Source organism: Choloepus didactylus, chromosome 27, assembly GCF_015220235.1.
Source record: "Choloepus didactylus isolate mChoDid1 chromosome 27, mChoDid1.pri, whole genome shotgun sequence".
In the NCBI taxonomy this organism is placed as follows: Eukaryota; Metazoa; Chordata; class Mammalia; order Pilosa; family Megalonychidae; genus Choloepus; species Choloepus didactylus.
Window position 1 is genome coordinate 2,478,461 of NC_051333.1, and position 20,188 is coordinate 2,498,648.

The 20,188-nt window shown below is 36.1% G+C and overlaps 1 protein-coding gene across 1 annotated transcript in view; it reads right to left on the reverse strand.

The window, feature by feature from the left end:
- NLRP4 (NLR family pyrin domain containing 4) overlaps nt 1-19,206 on the reverse strand; it is a 46,586-nt gene extending 27,380 nt beyond the window's left edge. The window contains exon 1 of the mRNA XM_037820037.1: nt 18,927-19,206. Within this exon, the coding sequence (XP_037675965.1) occupies nt 18,927-19,206 (280 nt within the window). The remainder of the gene's footprint in view (nt 1-18,926) is intronic.
- Nucleotides 19,207-20,188: the final 982 nt, after the last annotated feature.

The window sequence follows — 20,188 nt, forward strand, 5'->3', positions numbered from 1 at the left end:
CAAAGGAATTTGTCAAAAAGTTGAAGAGGCAGCCAGTGCAATGGGAAAAAATACTTGGAAATCATATATCTAAGAGACTGATATCCTGTATACATAAAGAAATCCTACAACTCAACAACAACAGCACAAACAGCCCAATTATTAAATGGGCAAAAGAAATGAAAAGACATTTTTACAAAGAGGAAATACAAATAGCTAAAAACACACATGAAAAAATGTTAACATTCACTAGTTATTAAGGAAATGCAAATTAAAACCACAATGAGATATCATCTCACACCAATAGGAATGGCTGCCATTAAACAAACAGGAAACTACCAATACTGGAGAGAATGTGGAGAAATTGGAACTCTCTACACAAGGGGGAATTTATAGCTCTAAATGCATACATTAAAAAGGAAGAAAGAGCTAAAATCAAAGAACTAACAGAACAAATGAAGAAGCTGGTGGGAATGTATAATGGTGCAGCTGCTGTGGAAGACAGTTTGGCAGTTTCTCAGAAAACTAGATATTGTGTTATCCTATGATCCAGCAATTTCACTTCTTGGTATATACCCAGAATATCTGAAAGCAGTGAGACGAACAGACATTTGCACACTGATGTTCATAGCGGCATTGTTCACAATTGCCAAGAGATGGAAACAATCCAAGAGTCCTTCAACAGATGAGTGGATAAACAAAATGTGGTGTATACATACAGTGGAATACAATTTAGCAGTAAGAGGGAATGAGGTCCTGAAACATACAACAGCATGGATGAACCTTGAAGTCATAATGCTGAGAGAAATAAGCTTGACACAAAAGGAGAGATATTGTCTGTTACCACTAATGTGAACTCCGTGAAAAATGTAACTGTCTTAAAAATGGGCAAAAGATATGAAAAGACATTTTTCCAAAGAAGAAATACAAATGGCTAAAAATACATGAAAAAGTGTTCATATTCACTAGCTATTAGGGAAATGCAAATCAAAACCACAATGAGATATCATCTTACACCCAATAAGAATGGCTGCCATTAAACAAACAGGAAACTACCAATGCTGGAGAGGATGTGGAGAAATTGGAACTCTTATTTATTGCTGGTCGGAATTTATAATAGTACAGTCACTGTGGGAGGCAGATCAGCAGGTGAGTGGATAAACAAAATATGGTATATACATATGATGGAATACTCTGCAGCAGCAAGAAGGAATGAGGCCTTGAAACATATGACAACATGGATGAACCTTGAAGACTTAACACTGAGTGAAATAAGCCAGACACAAAAGGAGACAGATTGTATGTTACCACTAATGTGAACTCCCTGAACAATGTAAAATCAGGGTCTTATAATGTAGAATATCTAGAGATAGAAGCTAGTGAAGGGCAAATGATAACCTACTATGTACAGACATGACAATAAGGGTGAACTTAAAGGTGTGGGAATGGACAGGGGTGATGGTTTATTAACGGGATTATAAGTGTCAGTGCTGCACTGAAGGTGAACATGATCAAAAGTGGTTGTTTAAAGGCCTGTAACTCACAGTAGCACTACAAATACAAATAAGTGTTTCCATGATTTGCTTCTAAGGTATGACACTGGTATAAAGAGTTACAACAGAGTGTATATGGAAAAACTGCCCATTATATATTATAGACCATATTTTATGGGAATACCTTACCAGAACTACACTATTACTAGGAATGAATAACTAGTGGTTGATAGGAGCTCTGGGGTGTTTTGTGTTATGATAGAGTTTAAAATTGAGAGTGATGATTGTACAAATAAGTGAAGGTAATGTGAGACACTGATTGTTTATCTTGGGCAGAATATATGCTATGTGAAATTAGGAACCCCCTACTTAATAAGTGAAGCCCTTGATCTTGAGGCTTGCTCTTCTGAAATTTAGGGCTGTAAATGGGAAGCTGAGCCTTCCTATAATTATGTCTAGGAGGCACCTCCAGAGAACTTCTTTTGTTGCTCACATGTGGCCTTTCTCTCCCTAAGCCCAACTCAGCAAATAAATTCATCACCCTTCTGTCCACATGGGACTGACTCCCAGGGGAGTGAATCTACCTGGCAACATGGGACATGACCCCCAGGAATGAGCCTGGCCCTGGAATTGAGGGATTGAAAATACCTTCTTGACCAAAAGGGAGAAATGAAAGGTAACAAAATAAGGTAAGTGGCTAAGAGATTTCAAATAGAGTCAAGAAGCTATCCTGAAGGTTATTCTTATGCAAGTTCCAGCTAGATATCCCAAATGGACACAGTATGCCAATCCCTAACCAACAGTAGTTCCAAAATACCTAGTTCCCTGTCTGAGATTCTATAAAAGTTTCACTCACTAAGTGTATCTCTCAGAAAGTTAAATCCACCAGTGTTCTTAGGCCAGACAAGTCCTAAAACCCAGAGGCAACAGCCTCTTTAAGAACAACAACTAGATGCAACTTCCTTCCCCACAATGTTGACACCCCTTTTCAACATGAACAAGTTAGGGTGGTCACTGCCTGAACACCCCTGAAGATCAAGAAAGTGATTAAATGAGAGGAAGGGGTAGCAATAGACAAGATAGGATTTAACAAAGAATTATGAAGTCTGACTCTTTATATAAATATTATTTTAGATGCTAGAGAATTAGAATAGCTAGAAGGAGACAACTGAAAAGGTGGACTGTAACGCACAACATTCTTTGAAATTTTCTTTATAGCTACTTGTTAAATTGTACCTTGAAAGTTATCACCTTTCTGTATATATCTTATATTTTACAACGGGGAAATAACTGAAACTGTGGAAGTGTAAGCCATGACATTCTTTGAAATTACCTACATAACTACTTGTTAAATTGTACTTTGAAAGTTACCACCTTTCTGTGTATATGTTATATTTTGCAATAAGGAAATAACTGAAATTGTGGATCTGTTACCCATAACATTCTTTGAAATCTTCCCTTTAACTACCTGTTAAATTTACTTTGAAAGTTATTACTATTATGTATATATGTTAAATTTCACAATAAAAATATTTTTTTAAAATGTACAGTGTGGGGTAGACGGAGGAGCTGAGAGTTCCAGGACTCAGTCCTTCTACCAAAACAACTATTAAGCAGGCTAGAAGTGTCTGATACAACCATTTTTAAACTCTGGAGGACAGAAAAACACTGTAGAGCATCCAGGGGAGAGCAGGAAGAAGAGGCTGATAAGTCATAGGAAGGAAAAGTAAACTGCTCTCTCCACGTGGCACCATACTCCACTCTCAAGGCAGGCTGCCCTGGGGTCCAGCCCTTGGCCAGCTCACTGGTGAGAGAAGCGGACATAAAAATCCCCTTCCCCAAGACCAAGGGTGGGCAGGGCTGATCACTGATCATCACTTTTGAGTAGTGAATTCAGATGCTGGGCCCTTGCTCTGAAGGCACCTGTTTTTTCAACTCTCTCAGTAGAGGGGTGGAGATGTGGAGACTTAAAGACACTGCACTTCCTCAGGGCTGTGTGGGACAGTTAACTGAAGGGCTGTATTTGTTGGGCAGGCCAGGAAAGCTCAGCTTTGGGGAACTGTTGGAGAAGCTCTTGCTGCCCTCCCTGATTCCCTCCACAGGGCACTTTGGACCTGGTCTGTGCCCCCTTTGTAGGTCCCTGGCTTTGCTTTGGCCAGAAAAGACTGACTTGGTAAAGTCCTCTCTGCCATGCCCTGCATCTCATAATGTGCCTTCCAGGCAAATGCCACTTGAGACAATGAAAGGCATGTAAGAAACTACAGGCATGTAAGACACTCCTGGGCAAAGACCTGCTGGCTTCAAACACCTGGAAGAGGGAGGTCTGTCTTCTTGGAAATAGAGGGATGACGCAACTCCTGTAAACAGGGGAACTCCAAAACAACTAACAAGCAAAAGCCCAGGACAAGACAAAGACCCAGAAAGACAAGGAAAACTCTACATGCTGCATTTGCCTTGGGAAGACCAAACTGATAGGAAGGCTGAAGCCCAAGAAAATCTCTGTATTATCACAGCTGGTTACAAAATCAAGAAACAGACACCTCAGGGAATGAATCCCTGAGTTAACAATTTAAAATATTAAAAATTATAGTGTTCAACAAGAGTACAAGACAGACAAAAAAAAAAAAAAAAACAACAGGAAATTATTTCCATCCAGAGAAAGAGGATAAAAATCCAGAAAACTCTAATGAAGATATGAAACAAAGCCTTTTAAAAATTGATCATAAAAAATGCCCAAGAAGTTGATAGAAGATACAGAGAAAGAACCAAAGAACAGCAGGAAAACAGTGAATGAGCGATATGAGAGTCTTACTAAAGGGATAGAAATGTTTAAAAGGAACCAAACAGAACCAATGGAGTTGAAGACCACAATAACCGAAATGAAAAATGCCCAGGAGGGTTTCAAGAGCATACTGGAGCTGGCAGAAGAAAGAATCAGTGAACTTGAAGACCAAGACACTTGAAATGACCCAGGCTGAGGAGCAGAAAGAGAAAAGAATTATTGAAAGCAAAATAGCCTAAGACACCTCTGAGACATCATCAAGCACACCAATATAGGCATTAAGGAGTCCCATAGGGAGAAGAAAGAGAGAAAGGGGCAGAATGAATAGTCAAAGAAATAATGACAGAGAATTTCCCAAACATAGCAAAAGATGTGAATAGTCTCATTCAGGAAACCCAGAGAACACCTAAAAGGATAAATATGAAGAAAAATATACCCCATCATATATTGATTACACTATCAAATGCAAAGGACAAGGAGAGAGTTCTGAAAGCTGCTTGAGAAAAGCAACGTGCTATGTACAAATGAGTCCCAATTAGATTGAGTGCTGATTTTTCATCAGAAAGCATGGAGGCAAGAAGGCATGGGATGAAATACCTAAGGTGCCAAAAGAAAACAATTGGCAACCAAGAATTTTATATCCAGCAAGAGTTGCTTTCAAAAATGAGGGTGAGATTAAGACATTTTCAGATAAACAAAAGCTGTGGGAGCTCATCACTAATAGATCAGCCCTACAAGCAATGCTAAAGGGATATCTTCAGACTGAATGAAAGGACACTAAACAGTTGTTCAAAGTGGTAGAAAGAAATAAAGAACAACAGTTAAGGTAACCATTTGGGTAATTATAAATGCCAGTATTATTGTAGTGTATTGTTTGGTATGTAACTCCATTGCTTACTTCCCACAGGCGATAAAATGGAACTGTATAAAAAAGCAATGATCTATGTTGTTGGACACACAATGTAAAAAGATATATGTGTTAACAAGTACAAAAATATAACAAGGGGGGGATGGAGGAGTATAGGAAAAATATATGCATATGCTATTGAAGTCAAGTTGGTATCAAACCAAATCTAATTGTTACATATTTATGATTTTAAATTTTATACCCATGCTATTCACAAGGAAAATATATGAAAAATATATTCAGATAGAAATAAGAAGGTGCTCAATATGCTGCAACATAAAAACATCAAATACACATAAAATTGGGCATTAACAGAAGGATTGAGGGACAAAAGAGTATCAGACTTACAAGACTAGAAAGCAAAATGGCAGAAGAATGTTCTGCATTATCAGTAGTGACTTTAAATACAAATGTATTAAACTCTCCAGTCAAAGGCAGAGACTGGCAGAATGAATAAAGAAAAACATGACCCAATTATATGCTTTCTGCAAGAGACTCGACTTAAACCCAAAGACACAAGGAGGTTGAAAGTGAAAGGCTGAAAAAGTACATACCATGCCAGAAGTAACCAATAGAGAGCTGGGGTAGTAATACTAATATTAGATAAAATAGACTTTATATCTAAAACAATTATGAGGGCTGATGGTCATTATATACAGATAAAGGGGGCAATCCAATAAGAAGATGTAACAATTATTTACAGAGCCCCAATACATATGAAACAAATACTTACAGATTTGAAGGGAGAAATTGATGATCCTACATTAAAAAGTAGGACACTTTAATACACCACTTTTGATAATGGATAGAACATCTAGTCAGAAGATTAATAAGACTTGAACAATTCTATAACACAACTAGACCTACAGTCATATAGAAGACTCTGCCCAAGAAAAACAGAATACGCATTCTACTCCAGTGCGCATGCACCATTCTCCAGGATAGCCATATGTTGAATCGAAAAACAAGTCTCAAACTAAAAAGTATTGAAATAATACATTATATCTTCTTTGAAAATTGGAAAGAAGCTAGGAATGAATAACAGAAAGAAATATAACATAGTACACTTAAACAACTGACTGGATAAATGGGAAATCACAAAAGAAATTAGGAAATATATTTAGGTGAATGACAATGAAAACACAACATACCAAAATTTAAGGAATACAGCAAAGGCAGTGCTCAGAAGGAAATTTATAGCTTTAAATGTTTACATTTAAAAAGAAGGAAGATTTCAATTCAAAACCTAGCCTCAAAATGGAAGAACTAGAAAAAGAAGAGTAAACTAAACCAAAAGAAAGCAGAAGGAAGGAAATAACAAAGAGTAGAGCTGAGATAAATGAAATAGAGAACAAAAAACAATAGAGAGAATTAACAAAACCAAAAGTTGGTTCTTTGAGAAATCAATAAAATTGACAAATCTTTAGATAGATTGATGAAGAAAAAAAAAGAGAGGAACCAACAACCGAAATCAGAAATGAAAAGGGGGCTATTACTACCAATCCCACTGAAATAAAAAGGATTATAAAAGGATACTATGAACAACTGTATGCTAATAAATTACATAACCTAGATAAGTGACAAATTCTTAGAAACACACAACCTACCTATGCTGACACAAGAAGAAATAGAAGATCTCAACACACCAATAACTAGTAAAGAGATTGTTGAGATGTTTTTGATTACAGAGGCAAAGAAAAGCCCAGGACCAGATGGCTTCACAAGGGAATTTTACCAAACATTCTAAGAATTAATACCAATCCTGCTCAAACTCTCCCAAAAAAATTGAAGAGGAGGGAATACTCCCTACTCATTCCATGAGGCCAACATCACCCTCATACCAAAGCCAGGGAAATATACTACAACTAAAGAAAACTACAGACCAATATCTCTTATGAACATAGATGAAAAAATTCTCAACAACTACCAGCAATCCAAATCCAAAAGCATATTAAAAAGTCATACACCCAGAATATATGCTATGTTAAATTAGGGACCACTACTTAATAAGCCAAGTCCTCAATCTTTAGGCTTGCTCTTATGAAACATACTTCTGTAAAGGGGAGGCTAAGCCTACTTACAATTATGCCTAAGAGTTACTTCGAGAACCTCTTTTGTTGCTCAGATGTCACCTCTTTCTCTCTAAGCCCAACTCTGCAAATAAATTCATTACCCTCCCCACTATGTGAGACATGACTATCAGGAATGAGCTTGGCCCCAGCATCTTGTAATCGTGAACACCTTCTTGATCAAAAGGGGGAAAAGAAATGTAACAAAAGAAGGTTTCAGGGGCTAAGAGATTTCAAATGGAGTCAAGAGATTATCCTGGAGGTTATTCTTATGCAAGCTTCAGCTAGATATTGCAAACTGCCACAGTATGCCAAACCAGAACCAGTGTTATTCCCCCAAATTCTAAGGAATGCCCAGGTCTCTATCTGAGACTTTATGAAAGTTTCATTCACTAAATTCATTTTTCAGAAACCTAAGACCTCCAGATTATTCCTATGCCAGGTAAGTCCCCAAACCCAGAGACACCAGTGTCTTCAAGAACATCAACCAGCTGCATCCCCCTTTCCCATAATGTCAACACCCCTTTTCAATATGAACAAGTTAGAATGGTCATTGCTCAGATATCCCTGAAGATTGAGACAGTGATCAAATGAGAGGGAGGTGTAGCAATAGACAAGATATGATCTAACAAAGGATTATGACTACTGAATGATTATATGGATTTAAAAAATTCTCTAGTGTATTAATACATCTAGAAGGAAATAACTGAAATTGTGGAACTGTAACCCATACCAGTTTGCTCTATAATACTTGTTAAATCATACTTTGAAAGCTATCACTTTTCTGTATATATGTTATATGCTTAAATAACTAAATAGCAGAAAAAAGTCATACACCATGATCAACTGGGATTTATCCCTGGTATGCAACAGTGGTTCAACATAAGAAACAAGTTAATGTATTACATCACATTAACAGAACAAAGAAAAAACCCACATTATCATCTCTACTGATGCAGAAATACATTTAACAAAATCCAGAATCCCTTCTTGATAAAAACACTCAGAAAATTAGGAATAGAAGGAAATGTCCTCAACCTGATAATGAGCATCTTAGAAAAAAATTACTAAATGGTGATAGTCTAAAATCTTTCCCTCTAGGATCAAGAACAAGACAAGGATGACCATTGTCATCCTGATATTCAACATTGTACTCAAAGTTCTTGCAAAAGCAATTAGGCAAGAAAAAGAAAAGGCATCCGGATTGGAAAGGAAGAAATACAGCTTTCACTATTTGCATATGACATGATCCTATATACAGAAAATTATGGAAAACTTACAAGTGGCAGGGTAAAAATCTCCAGCCAAAAGTCAGTAGTTTTGCTATAAACAAGCAATCAAATTTTTTTTTTGAAGTTTAAGCTTTGAGTGTATTTTTTAATAGTTTTGTATACAGTTTTTTTTTATTTTTTTAATTGAGATTGTTTACATACCATACAATTATCCAAAGATCCAAAGTGTACAATCAATTGCCCATAGTATCATCATACAGCTGTGCATCCATCACCACAATTCTTTTTTCAATTTTTAGAACATTTTCATTACTCCAGAAAAGAAATAAAGACAAAAAAAGTAAACTCAAATCCTCCCATACCCCTAACCACACCCCCCATCATTACTGATTCATAGTTTTGGTATAGTTCATTTGTTATTGTTGCTGAAAGAATGTTAAAATACTACAAACTGTAGTATATAGTTTGCGATAGGTATATATATTTTTCCTATATGCCCCTCAATTATTAACTTCTAGTTATAGTGTTAGACATTTGTTCTAGTTCATGAGAGAAATTTCTATTTGTACAGTTAATCACGGACATTGTCCACCACAAGATTCACTGTTTTATACATTCCCATCTTTTAACCTCCAACTTTCCTTCTGGTGACATATGTGACTCTGAGCTTCCCCTTTCCACCACCTTCACACACCTTTCAGCACTGTTAGTTATTCTCACAAGGTGCTACCATCACCTCTGTCCATTTCCAAATGTTTAAGTTCACCCTAGTTGAACATTCTGCTCATAATAAGCAACTGCTCCCCATTCTTTAGCCTCGTTCTATATCCTGGTAGTTTATATTTCATCTCTATGAGTTTAGATATTATAATTAGTTCATATCAGTGAGACCCTGCAATATTTGTCCTTATGTATCTGTCTCATTTCACTCAGTATAGTACCCTCCAGTTTTCTCCATCAACCCATTTTTTTTAGGATGGTTTTGTTCACACACCATACATTCCATCCTAAGTAAACAATCATTGGTTCCCTGTATTGTCACATATTTATGTATTCAGCACCATTGCCACTATCTATATAAGGACATCTCCATTTCTTCCACAAAAAAGGAGGAAGAGTCAAAGAAGGTAGAGGGACAAAAGGAAAAGAAAAAAGAAAGAGAGAGAAAAAAAAAACAACATCTGACAGCTAGAAACAAGCAATCAATTGGAAGAAGAAATCAATAAAAAATTACAATAGCAGCTAAAAGAATCAAACATCTAGGAACAAAACTAACCAAGGATGTAAAGGACTTGTACACAGAAATCTACAAAACATTGCTAAAAGAAATACAAGGGAGTCCTAAATAAATGGAAAACATTGTGTTCATTGATTGGAAGACTAATTATTTATGTTTTTAATATTAGCTATTCTAGCGGGTGTGAAAGATATCAATTCTATCCAAAATGATTTACAGATTCCATGCAATACCAATAAAAATTCCAATAACCTTCTTTGCATAAACGGAAAGTCTGTAATAAAATTTATATGGAAGGTTAAGTGATCTTGAATACTCAAATCTATTTTGAAAAAGAAGAATGAAGTTTCAGGGCTCACATTTCCTAATTTTAAAACTTATTACAAAGCAGGGTAATCAAAACAGGATGGTACTGACACAAGGAGAGACATATAGACCAATGAAATTGAATTAAGAGTTAAGAAATTAGCCCTCTCAATTATGGTCAACTAACTTTTGACAAGTGTACCAAGTCCACTCAATTGGGAAAGAACAGTCTCTTCAACAAACGGTTCTGGAAAAACTGGATGCTCATGTGCAAAAGAATGAAGAGGGTCCCCTACCCCACCATATAAAAAATCTACTCAAAATCAATGCTAGATATAAGAACCAGAACTATAAAACCCCTAGAAGAAAATATAGGGAAGACTCTCCAGGTCTTTGTCCTAGGCAATGGCTTCTTAGACTTTAAATCCAAAGCACAAGCAACAAAATGAGAAATAGGTAAATGGAACCTCATCAAAATTAAAAACTTCTGTACCTCAAAAGACATACCATTCAAAGGGAGAAAATATTTGGAAACCAAATATATGATAAGAGTTTACTATACAGAATATATAAAGATATTCTACAACTTAAAAATGGAGACAAACAACGCATTTTGAAAATGGGCAAAAGACTTGAATAGACATATCTATAAAGAAGCTAAATAAATGGCCAAAAAGCACATGAAGGATGCTCAACAACATGAGCTATGAGGGAAATGCAAATCAAAACCACAGTGGGATACCATTTCATACTCACCAGAATAGCTGCTATTAAACACACACACAAACAGATAATAACAAGCGTTGGAGAGAATGCAGAGAAGAGGAACATCCATTCTTTGTGGGTATATAAAATGGTGCAGTCACTGTGGAAGACTGGTGGTTCCTCAGAAAATTAAGTATAGAATTATGATAGGATCTGGCAATCCCATTTCTAGGGTATAGACCCAAAATATTTGAAAGCAGGGACTTGAGCCGATATTTGCACACCAATGTTCATAGCAGCATTATTCACAATTCCCAAAAGATGGCAGGAACCCAAGTGTACATAAACCAGTGGGTGAATAAATAAAATATGATATATACATACAATAGAATATGATTCAGCTGTTAAAAGGAATGGAGTTTTGATACATGTGACAACATGGTTGGCCCTTGAAGACATCATGTTGAGTGAAATAAGCTAGACACAAAAGGATGAAAATGGTATGATCTCACTGATATGAAATAATTATAATAAGCAAACTAATAGAGTCAGAATCTCCCATACAGGTTACCAGGGGCTGGGTTGGGGTAGGAAATGAGGAGTTAATGTTTAAACTGTTTCTATTTGGGTTCATCATAAAATTTTAGAAATGAATGATGGTGATGGCAGCACAACATTGTGAATGTAATAAATAGCACTGAATTATATGCAAATGTGGTTAAAGGGGGAAATTTTAAGTTGTACATCTGTTACTAGAATAAAAATTTTTTAAAAAACAGGACTGTAGAATAAATACTGAATCCTATTGTAAATGATGGACTAGAGTTAATAGTACAATTATTAAAATGATCTTTAATGAATTGTAACAAATGTGCTGCACTTATGCAGTGTTAATAATAGTGTGGTACCAGGATGTCATCAACATGGCGACATAAGACATCCCCCGTAAAAGCTTCCCCAGAGATTTAGTGAATAGAAGGACAAATTCTACTTGATTAGAGCTCTGGAAGATGGTAGAGACTGGAGAAGGACTCCAGAAATGCAGAATCAAAGAAACAGAAAAAGATCAGGCAGGAAAATTCCATCCCAGACGGCTGGTCCGAACCCTTTCCCTTCCCCCTCACTCAGTTCTGTGCATGTGCAGGATGGCTTGGGTCCCTCCCAACAAGGACAGAGACTATAGAGCAACTCACAGCAGCAGGTAGAACTCCACGCAGATCCTGGCACAAGGACCCAAGTTCTCAGAGACAGGGAGTGGAACACAAGCCACTGAGGAGTGCTGCATACAAAAGGGTCCCTGAGGAGGGGGCAGGTAGAGGCTGCGGTAGACATGCTGGAAAGAACCACTGTGCCCTCACTCACTCCAGCTCCAGTTGGCTGGACACCTCAACACAAAACGGACTTTTCTGAAGTGACCCACCTTTCTGGACTCACTCCATCTTGCTCCCTGGGTGGGATACCCTAACAGGGAAGAAACCAGAGGCAGAAAAGCCTCACAGGAAAAAAGGGAGGGCCATGTTGGTAAACTGAACTGTTGTAAGATAGAATGTGGCCCAGAACTGAGAAGTATAAGAAAAACAGGGCACTGAGTGAGGGCGAGAATTTAAACAAATCTTAGAAGCTGGAAAGGAAGGTCTGCACGAAAACAAACATAACAGATCAAGATTCCTGGAAAAGGAATAGAGGAAAGGAAGCTTTCTCCTGGAAATGAAACAAGTGCACAAAAAGTACAGTCTTAAAAACTGCACCTCAAATCCAGAGCAAGAATCAGATGAAGAGCAGAGAAAATTTGATTAAACATGGGCTATTCTATATGTCTAGAAAAAGTTAGACCAAGCATCAAAGAAGAGCCTTAAAACAAAGACAATCAACAATAAAACCTTAGACAAGAGGGAGAAATGGACCTTCAGACTTACCTCATAAAGATAATCAGATGCCTAGGTATCAGCAAAAAATTACAAGCTATACTAAGAAACAGGAAGATAAGGCTCAGTCAAGGAAATGAATTAAAACTTCAGAGGAGAATCTGATATTGTAACAACTAATCAAACATGTTCAAACAGATTTCCAAAATAAATTCAAGGAGATGAAGGAAAATATGCATAAAGAGACAAAGGATATTAAGAAGATACTGTGTGAGCATAAAGAAGAATTTCAAAGTTTAAAAAGGAACATAACAGAAATTATTGGGATGAAAGGCACAATACTGGAGATTAAAAATATACCAGAGGCAACCAACAGCAGAATTGAACAGGCAGAAGAAAGAACAAACAAACTAGAAGACAGAACTACTGAAATTATACAGCCAGAAGAACAGATAGAGAAAAGATTAGATAAATTAAGCAGCCTCTCAGGGATTTGAGTGACAGCATCAAGTTCACGAATATATGCATCATAGGTCTCCCAGGAAAAGAGAAAGGAAAAGGGGTCAAAAGAATATTTGAGGAAATAATGGCCAAAAATTGCCCAACTCTTGTAAAAGATATAAATATACATGTCCAAAAACCACAATACTCTAAACAGAATAAATGCTAATAGACCTACTCTGAGACAATTATTAATCAGAATGTCAAATGCCAAAGATAAAGAGAGAATTCTGAAAGCAGAAAGAGAAAAGCAATTAATCACATCCAAGGACTCTCAATAAGATTAAATGCTGATTTCTCATTAGAAACCAAGGAGGTGAGAAGGCAGTGCTATGATATATTTAAGGTACTGAAAGAGAAAAACTGCCAAACAAGAATTCTTTAGCTGGCAAAACTGTCCTTCAAAAATTAGGGAAAGCTTTAAATATTTGCAGTTAAATAGAAACTGAGAGAGTGTCAACAACAGATCCACCCTACAAGAATTACTAAAGGGAGTTCTGCAGGGTGAAAAAAAAGTCAGAGAGAATGGCTTGGAGAAGTGTGAAGAAATGAAGACCATTAGTAAGGGTAACTAAAAGAGTAAATGCAAAACCCAACAGTACTGTATTCTCAACACGTAACTCTACTCCATAATTTCTAGAAAAATCAGAATTGAACAAAAAGGCATATTTCCTGATAAGGGACATGCAAACGTAAAGGGGTAATGTGAAACAAAAACAACATAAAGAGGGGAAACAGGATATGGGAGCAAAGAATATGTATGCTTACCGAAGCTAAGTTGGTATCTTTTCAAATTAGAAGGTTATAGATACAGGCTGTGTAATATAAACCCAAGGGTAACCACAAGGAAAGTATTTTTAAAATATACAGAAAGAGAAATGAAAAGAGATCTGTCAGATACAGCACAAAAGATCAACTCTAAAGAAAAGGATATTGCAATAAAGGAAAAGAGACAAAAAAGATGACGTATAAAAACCAAAAGACAACATGGCTGAAGTAAGTACTGCTTTTATAGTAATAACACTGAATGTTAATGAATTAAACTCCCCAATCAAAAGACCAAGTTTGGCAGAATGGATAAAAAAGCATGATCCAACTATATGTTGTTTACAAGAGATTCACCTTAAACCCAAAGGCACAAATAGGTTTAAAATGAAAGGATGGACAAAGATACTCCATGCAATAGTAACCAAAAAAGGAGCTAGGGTAGCTATGCAAATATTGGACAATATACACTTTAAGTCAAAAGCTGTTCTAAGAGACAAAGAAGGACACTATATATTTATAAAAGGGGCAACTCACTGAGAAGAAATAACAATCACAAATACTTATGCATCTAACCATGGTGCCCTACAATACACGAAGCAAACACCAGCAAAACTGAAGGGAGACATACACACCTCTATGGTAACAGATGAGACTTCAATACAGCGCTCTCATCAATAGATTGAGTGTATAGATGGAAGATCAATAAGGAAACAGAAGACTTGAATAATATGATAAAAGAACTAGACCTAACAGAATATACAAAACATTGCACCCCAATAGAGCAGACATTCATTCTTCTCAAGTGCACATGAATCATTCTCCAGGATCAACCACACGTTGGTCACAAAACAAGTCTCAATTAATTTAGAAAGACTGAAATCATACAAAGAATCTTCTTTACAATAATAGAATTAAGCTGGAAATCACTAACAGGTGGAGAACTGGAAATTCCAAAAATATATGGATGTTAAATAACATTCTCTTAAACAAACAGTAGGTCAAAGAAAAATTCAAGGGAAATCAGTATACATCTTAAGATGAATGAAAATAAGAACCCAACATATCAAAGCTTATGGAATGCGGTGAAGACAATGCTCAGAGGAAAGTTTATAGCCCTAAAATGCTTACATTAAAAAAGAAGAGAGAGCTAAAATCAAAGACCTAACTGAACCCTTGGAGGAACTGGGAAAGAACAGCATGTTAATCCCAAAGCAAGCATAAGGAAAGAGATAAAATTAGAACAGAAAAATGAAGTTGAGAGTAAAATTGCAATAGAGAGAATTAACAAAACCAGAAGTTGGTACATTGAGTACATCAATAAAATTAACAACATGGATGAAACTTGAGGACTTTATGCTGAGTGAAATAAGCCAGGCACAAAAGGAAACATATTGTATGATTTCACTAATATGAACTAATTATAATAAGCAAACTCATAGAGTCAGATCTAGAATATAGTTTACCAGGGGATAGACTGAGAGTAGATAATGGAAAACTGATGCTGAATTTGTACAGAACTTCTATTTAGGTTAATTATAAAAGTTTGGAAATGGATGGTGGTGATGGTAGCACATCATTGTGAGTATAATTAATAGTGCTGAATTGTGTTGGTGAATGTGGTTGAAAGGGGAAGTTTTGGGTCATGTATGTCCCTAGAATGGATGATAGAAGATAAAACATGGGACTGTATAATACAGTGAACCCTGTTGTGGATGATGGGCAGGAGTTAATAATACAAATATAAGAATGGTCTTACATGAATTATAACAAATGCACAACACTAATACAAGCTGTTAATAATAGGGTGGTACATGGGAAAAATACACCTAAAGCAAACTATGGACTATAGTTAACAGTACCATCTTAATATTCTTTCATCAATTAAAAGAGGTACCACACTTATGCAAAGTGTCAACAGTAGGGAGTATATAGGAATGCTGTATTTTTTACACGAATTTCTGTAAACCTACAACTTCTCTAATTAAAATAATAATAAAAATAAAATAATAGGGTGGTATATGGGAACTCTGTATTTCATGCATGATTTTTACTATAAACCTAAAATTTCTTTTTAAAAAAAAAAATCTCCCAACAAAGGAAAGCCCAGAACCAGACAGCTTCACAGGGGACTTTTACCAAACATTCCAAGAAGATTTCACACCAATCCTGTTCAAATTCTTCCAAGAAACTGAAGAGGAAGAAACGCTCTCTAGTTCATTCTGCAAGGCCAACATCACCCTCATATCAAAGCAGGTAAAGATAACACAAGAAAATTACAGACAAATATCTCTTATGAATATAGATGCAAAAATCCTCAACAAAATACCAGCAAACTGAATATAACAGCATATTAAAAGAATTATACATCATGATAAAGTGGAATTTATTGCAGCTATGCCTGGGTTGTTCGTAAGAAAGTCAGTTAATGTAATACACCACATTAATACAAGGATGGAAAAAATACACATCATCATCTTGATGTGGAAAAGGCATTTGACATAATACAGCATACCTTCTTGAATAAAACACTTGGAACACTAAGAATAGAAAGAAACTTCTTCAACATGATAAAGGGCACATATGAAAAACCCACAGCTAACATCATACTCAATGCTGAAAGACTAAAACTTTTCCTCTAGGATCAGGACAAGACAAAAATGCCTGCTGTTACCACTGTTATTCAATACTGTACTGGAAGTTCTCACCAGAGCAATTAGGCAAGAGAAAGAAACAAAAGGCATCCAAATAGGAAAGGAAGGAGTGAAAATTTTCCTATTTGCAGGTGACATGATCCTGTATACAAAAAAATCCTGAAAAATTCACAGCAAAGCTCCTAGAGCTAATAAATGAAATCAGCAATGTGACAGGATATATGATCAACACCCCCAAATCAGTGGTGTTTCCATACACAAGCAGCAAACAACTGGACAAAGAAATCAAGAAAAAAATTCCGTTTACAATAGGAACTAAAAGAATCAAATATCTAGGAATAAATCTAACCAGTTGTGTCAAGGATTTGTACACAGAAAACTACAAAACACTGATAAATGAAATCAAAGTCCTAAATAAATGGAAGGACATTCTGTGTTCATGAATTAGAAGACTAAATATTGTTCAGGTGTCATTTCTACCCAAATCTACTTACAGATTCTAGGCAATCCCCTGGGACAACTGGATCTCCATTTGCAAAAGAATGAAGGAGAGCCCCGACCTTCTAACTTAGACAAAATCAACTCATCATGGATCAAAGATCTAAATTTAGGTCAGAACTATCAAACTCCAAGAAGAAAACATAGAGGAGCTTCTCCAGATCCTTGTGCTAAAGCAGTAGTTTCTTAGACCCAAAGCATAAGCAAGAGAACAAGAAATAGATAAATGGGATCTCATCACAATTAGAAACTTTCGTGCCTCAAAGGACTTTATCAGGAAAGTAAAAGGACAACCTGCACAATGGGAAAAATATTTGGAAACCACATATCTGATACGAGTGTAATATCCAGAACATATTAAAAAAAATCCTACAACCTAACAATAAAAAGACCATCCATTTAAAAATGGGCAAAAGACTTCAGTAGACATTTCTACAAAGAAGATATACAAATGGCCAAAAAAATACATTAAGAGTTGTTCAACATCATGAGCTATGAAGGAAAGGCAAACCAAAGCCACAATGAGATACCATTTCACACTCACCAGAAGGGCTACTATTTAAAAAAAACAAACAAACAGAAAATAACTGTTGAAGAGGATGCAGAGAAATTGGAACATTCATTCCTCATGGAACATTCATTCCACCTGTTGTGGAAAACTGGTGGTTTCTCAGAAAGCTAAGTGTAGAGTTACCATATGACCTGGCAAGCCCACTTCTAGGTATACACCCCAAACATTTGAAAGCAGGGACTCAAACAGATATCGGCACACCAACGTTTATAGCGGTACGCTTCACAATTCCCCAAAGATGGAGGCAACTCAAGTGCCCATCAACCAATGAATGGATAGACAAAATGCGGTATGCATATGCATATACAATGTATGCATATTCAGCAGTTGAAGGAATGAAGTTCTGATATATGTGACAACATGGATGAACCTTGAAGACATCATGTCGCATGAAATAAGTCAGACACAGAAGGACAAATATTGTATGATCCCACTGACATGAAATAATTAGAATAAGCAAACTCATTGAGACAGAATTTAGAATGTATGTTACCAGAGGCTGATTTGGGGGTAGAGAGTGGAGAGTTAATGCTTAATTTCTACAGAATTTCTATTTAGGTTGATTGTAAACTTTTAAAACTGTATGGTAGTGATGGTAGCACAACATTGTGAATGTAATTAACAGCACTGAATTATATATGTGAACCTAGTTAAAAGGAAAATTTTAGGTCACATACGTATTACAAGAAAAAAGTTTAAAAAAATAAAAAAAGAACTGTGTAATACAAACAGTGAATCAGTGAATCCTATTTTAAATGATGGACTATAGTTAATAGTGTAATTATGAAAATGTTCTTTCATGAATTGTAACAAATGTACCGCAATAAGGCAGTGTCAGTAGTAGCGTGGTATATGGGTATTTTATGCATAATTTTTCTGTAAATCTAAAACTTCTCTAATTATATATATGTGTATATATATTATATAGATACATACACACATACATGACTATTTTGGATAAATACATAGTCATACCAGTTAATCTCAGTTTATTATATTAGTGTGTAGTCTATGGTAAGTGTTAATTGTTATTGCTAGTCTCTTCTCAATTACCTGTTAGGGTAAAACAGTTCCCATGATGCAGTTTTACTTTAGGGAGAGGCTCTGACTTGTATGCAAGTTCTCAGCTTAGGACAAATTTATTGATAACCCAGACAGTGGTAAATAAGGGTTAGGACATGCTATCTACCCACATTTTACCCCATATAACACCAGATCTAAATTAAGCTGTTTCCTACTCACAAGGATGACATTTCCTGATGCATATCCGGCCATGCTGTAGACTGGCATAGGAGCTGTTTAGCAATATTATGACACAATCCTCCCTATAAGAAGCCTAGTCCCCATCCCACACTCACTCACCAGTACTCTCTCTCTTGGCCTTCTCGCAGAGATCCTTTCTATTGATCTTTTGAAATATCCTGAAGGTCAGATCCCATGCTTGTTGTTCCTCACGATGCTTGATCAATAGGTTTGCAAGGTCTTCCCTTGTTGACTTTTTTACTTCAGCCCAGGAAATTTGTGTGAGTCCAAGTTGCAAAGCCTCTTGCTTAAGGAGCTCCTTAAATTTTCTGAACTCCCCCTTTCTGAGTTCTTCCAGATACCACATAAGGCCGTAGTCAGAAAAGAAAGAGGATTCCATCTGTCCAGGGCAGAGAGATCAATCTTCAGAGAGAGACTCGCCAGGAACGAGGAGCAAATGCAACCTGTGGGAAATTTATACAATTTAAAATTGAAAATTCAGGGCAGTACTAAGTCATTTAAAATAAATGTGCCGAGAGAACTAATTTCTTGTATAAAATAGTACTTTGCCTGCTTTGCAGGATGAAGATGACAGCAGAAATTTCTTTGGACTTGTCTTTCCTCACCTCCTTCCCACTGTAATGCTCATGGAAACAATGATACCTGAAAAAATTCAACATGACTAAGAAAAGGGGATATTGGCCAGGATCTGCTAGATACCCAAAAGAACTGCTTCTAATTCCAACTCTGGTGATGTCCACTGAAGAAACAAAAAATTTTAAAATATCCAATATTTCTATCCAGGAAGACACTCATGATAAAGATATATAGATAAATACCAGGTATAAACCATCTGTAAAAATAAATCAGACGTAAGGAAAATGTTCATAGATAGATTGTGGTGATGAACGCATAACTATGTTATCATACTGTGGACAGTGGATTGTATACCATGGATGATTGTATGGTGTGTGAATGTATTTCAATAAAACTGAATTTAATAAAAATAAATAAATCAGATAAGCCACAACTGTCAAAACTAAGGCTTGTATAGTGATAGTATCTGATGAATTCAAGTTCAAGGTCAAAGCATGATGACAGAAAAATAGAGCCTTACATAAAAATAGACAGAACAATCACCCAGAAGTTGTGTAATGTGAGACGTAAACAATAGGAAAATTGGGCATGGAATATACAGGAACTCTGTACTATCTTTATAAATTTTCTGTAAATATAAAGTTATTTTAAAATTTTAAAGTTCATTAAAAACATAGATTAGACAAAGGTGTTACTGACAGATATTTAAACAGTTTGCACATTATTTAATGGATATTTACAGAATCCTGTACTCCACAATGAGAGAACATTCCTTCCATGCACAC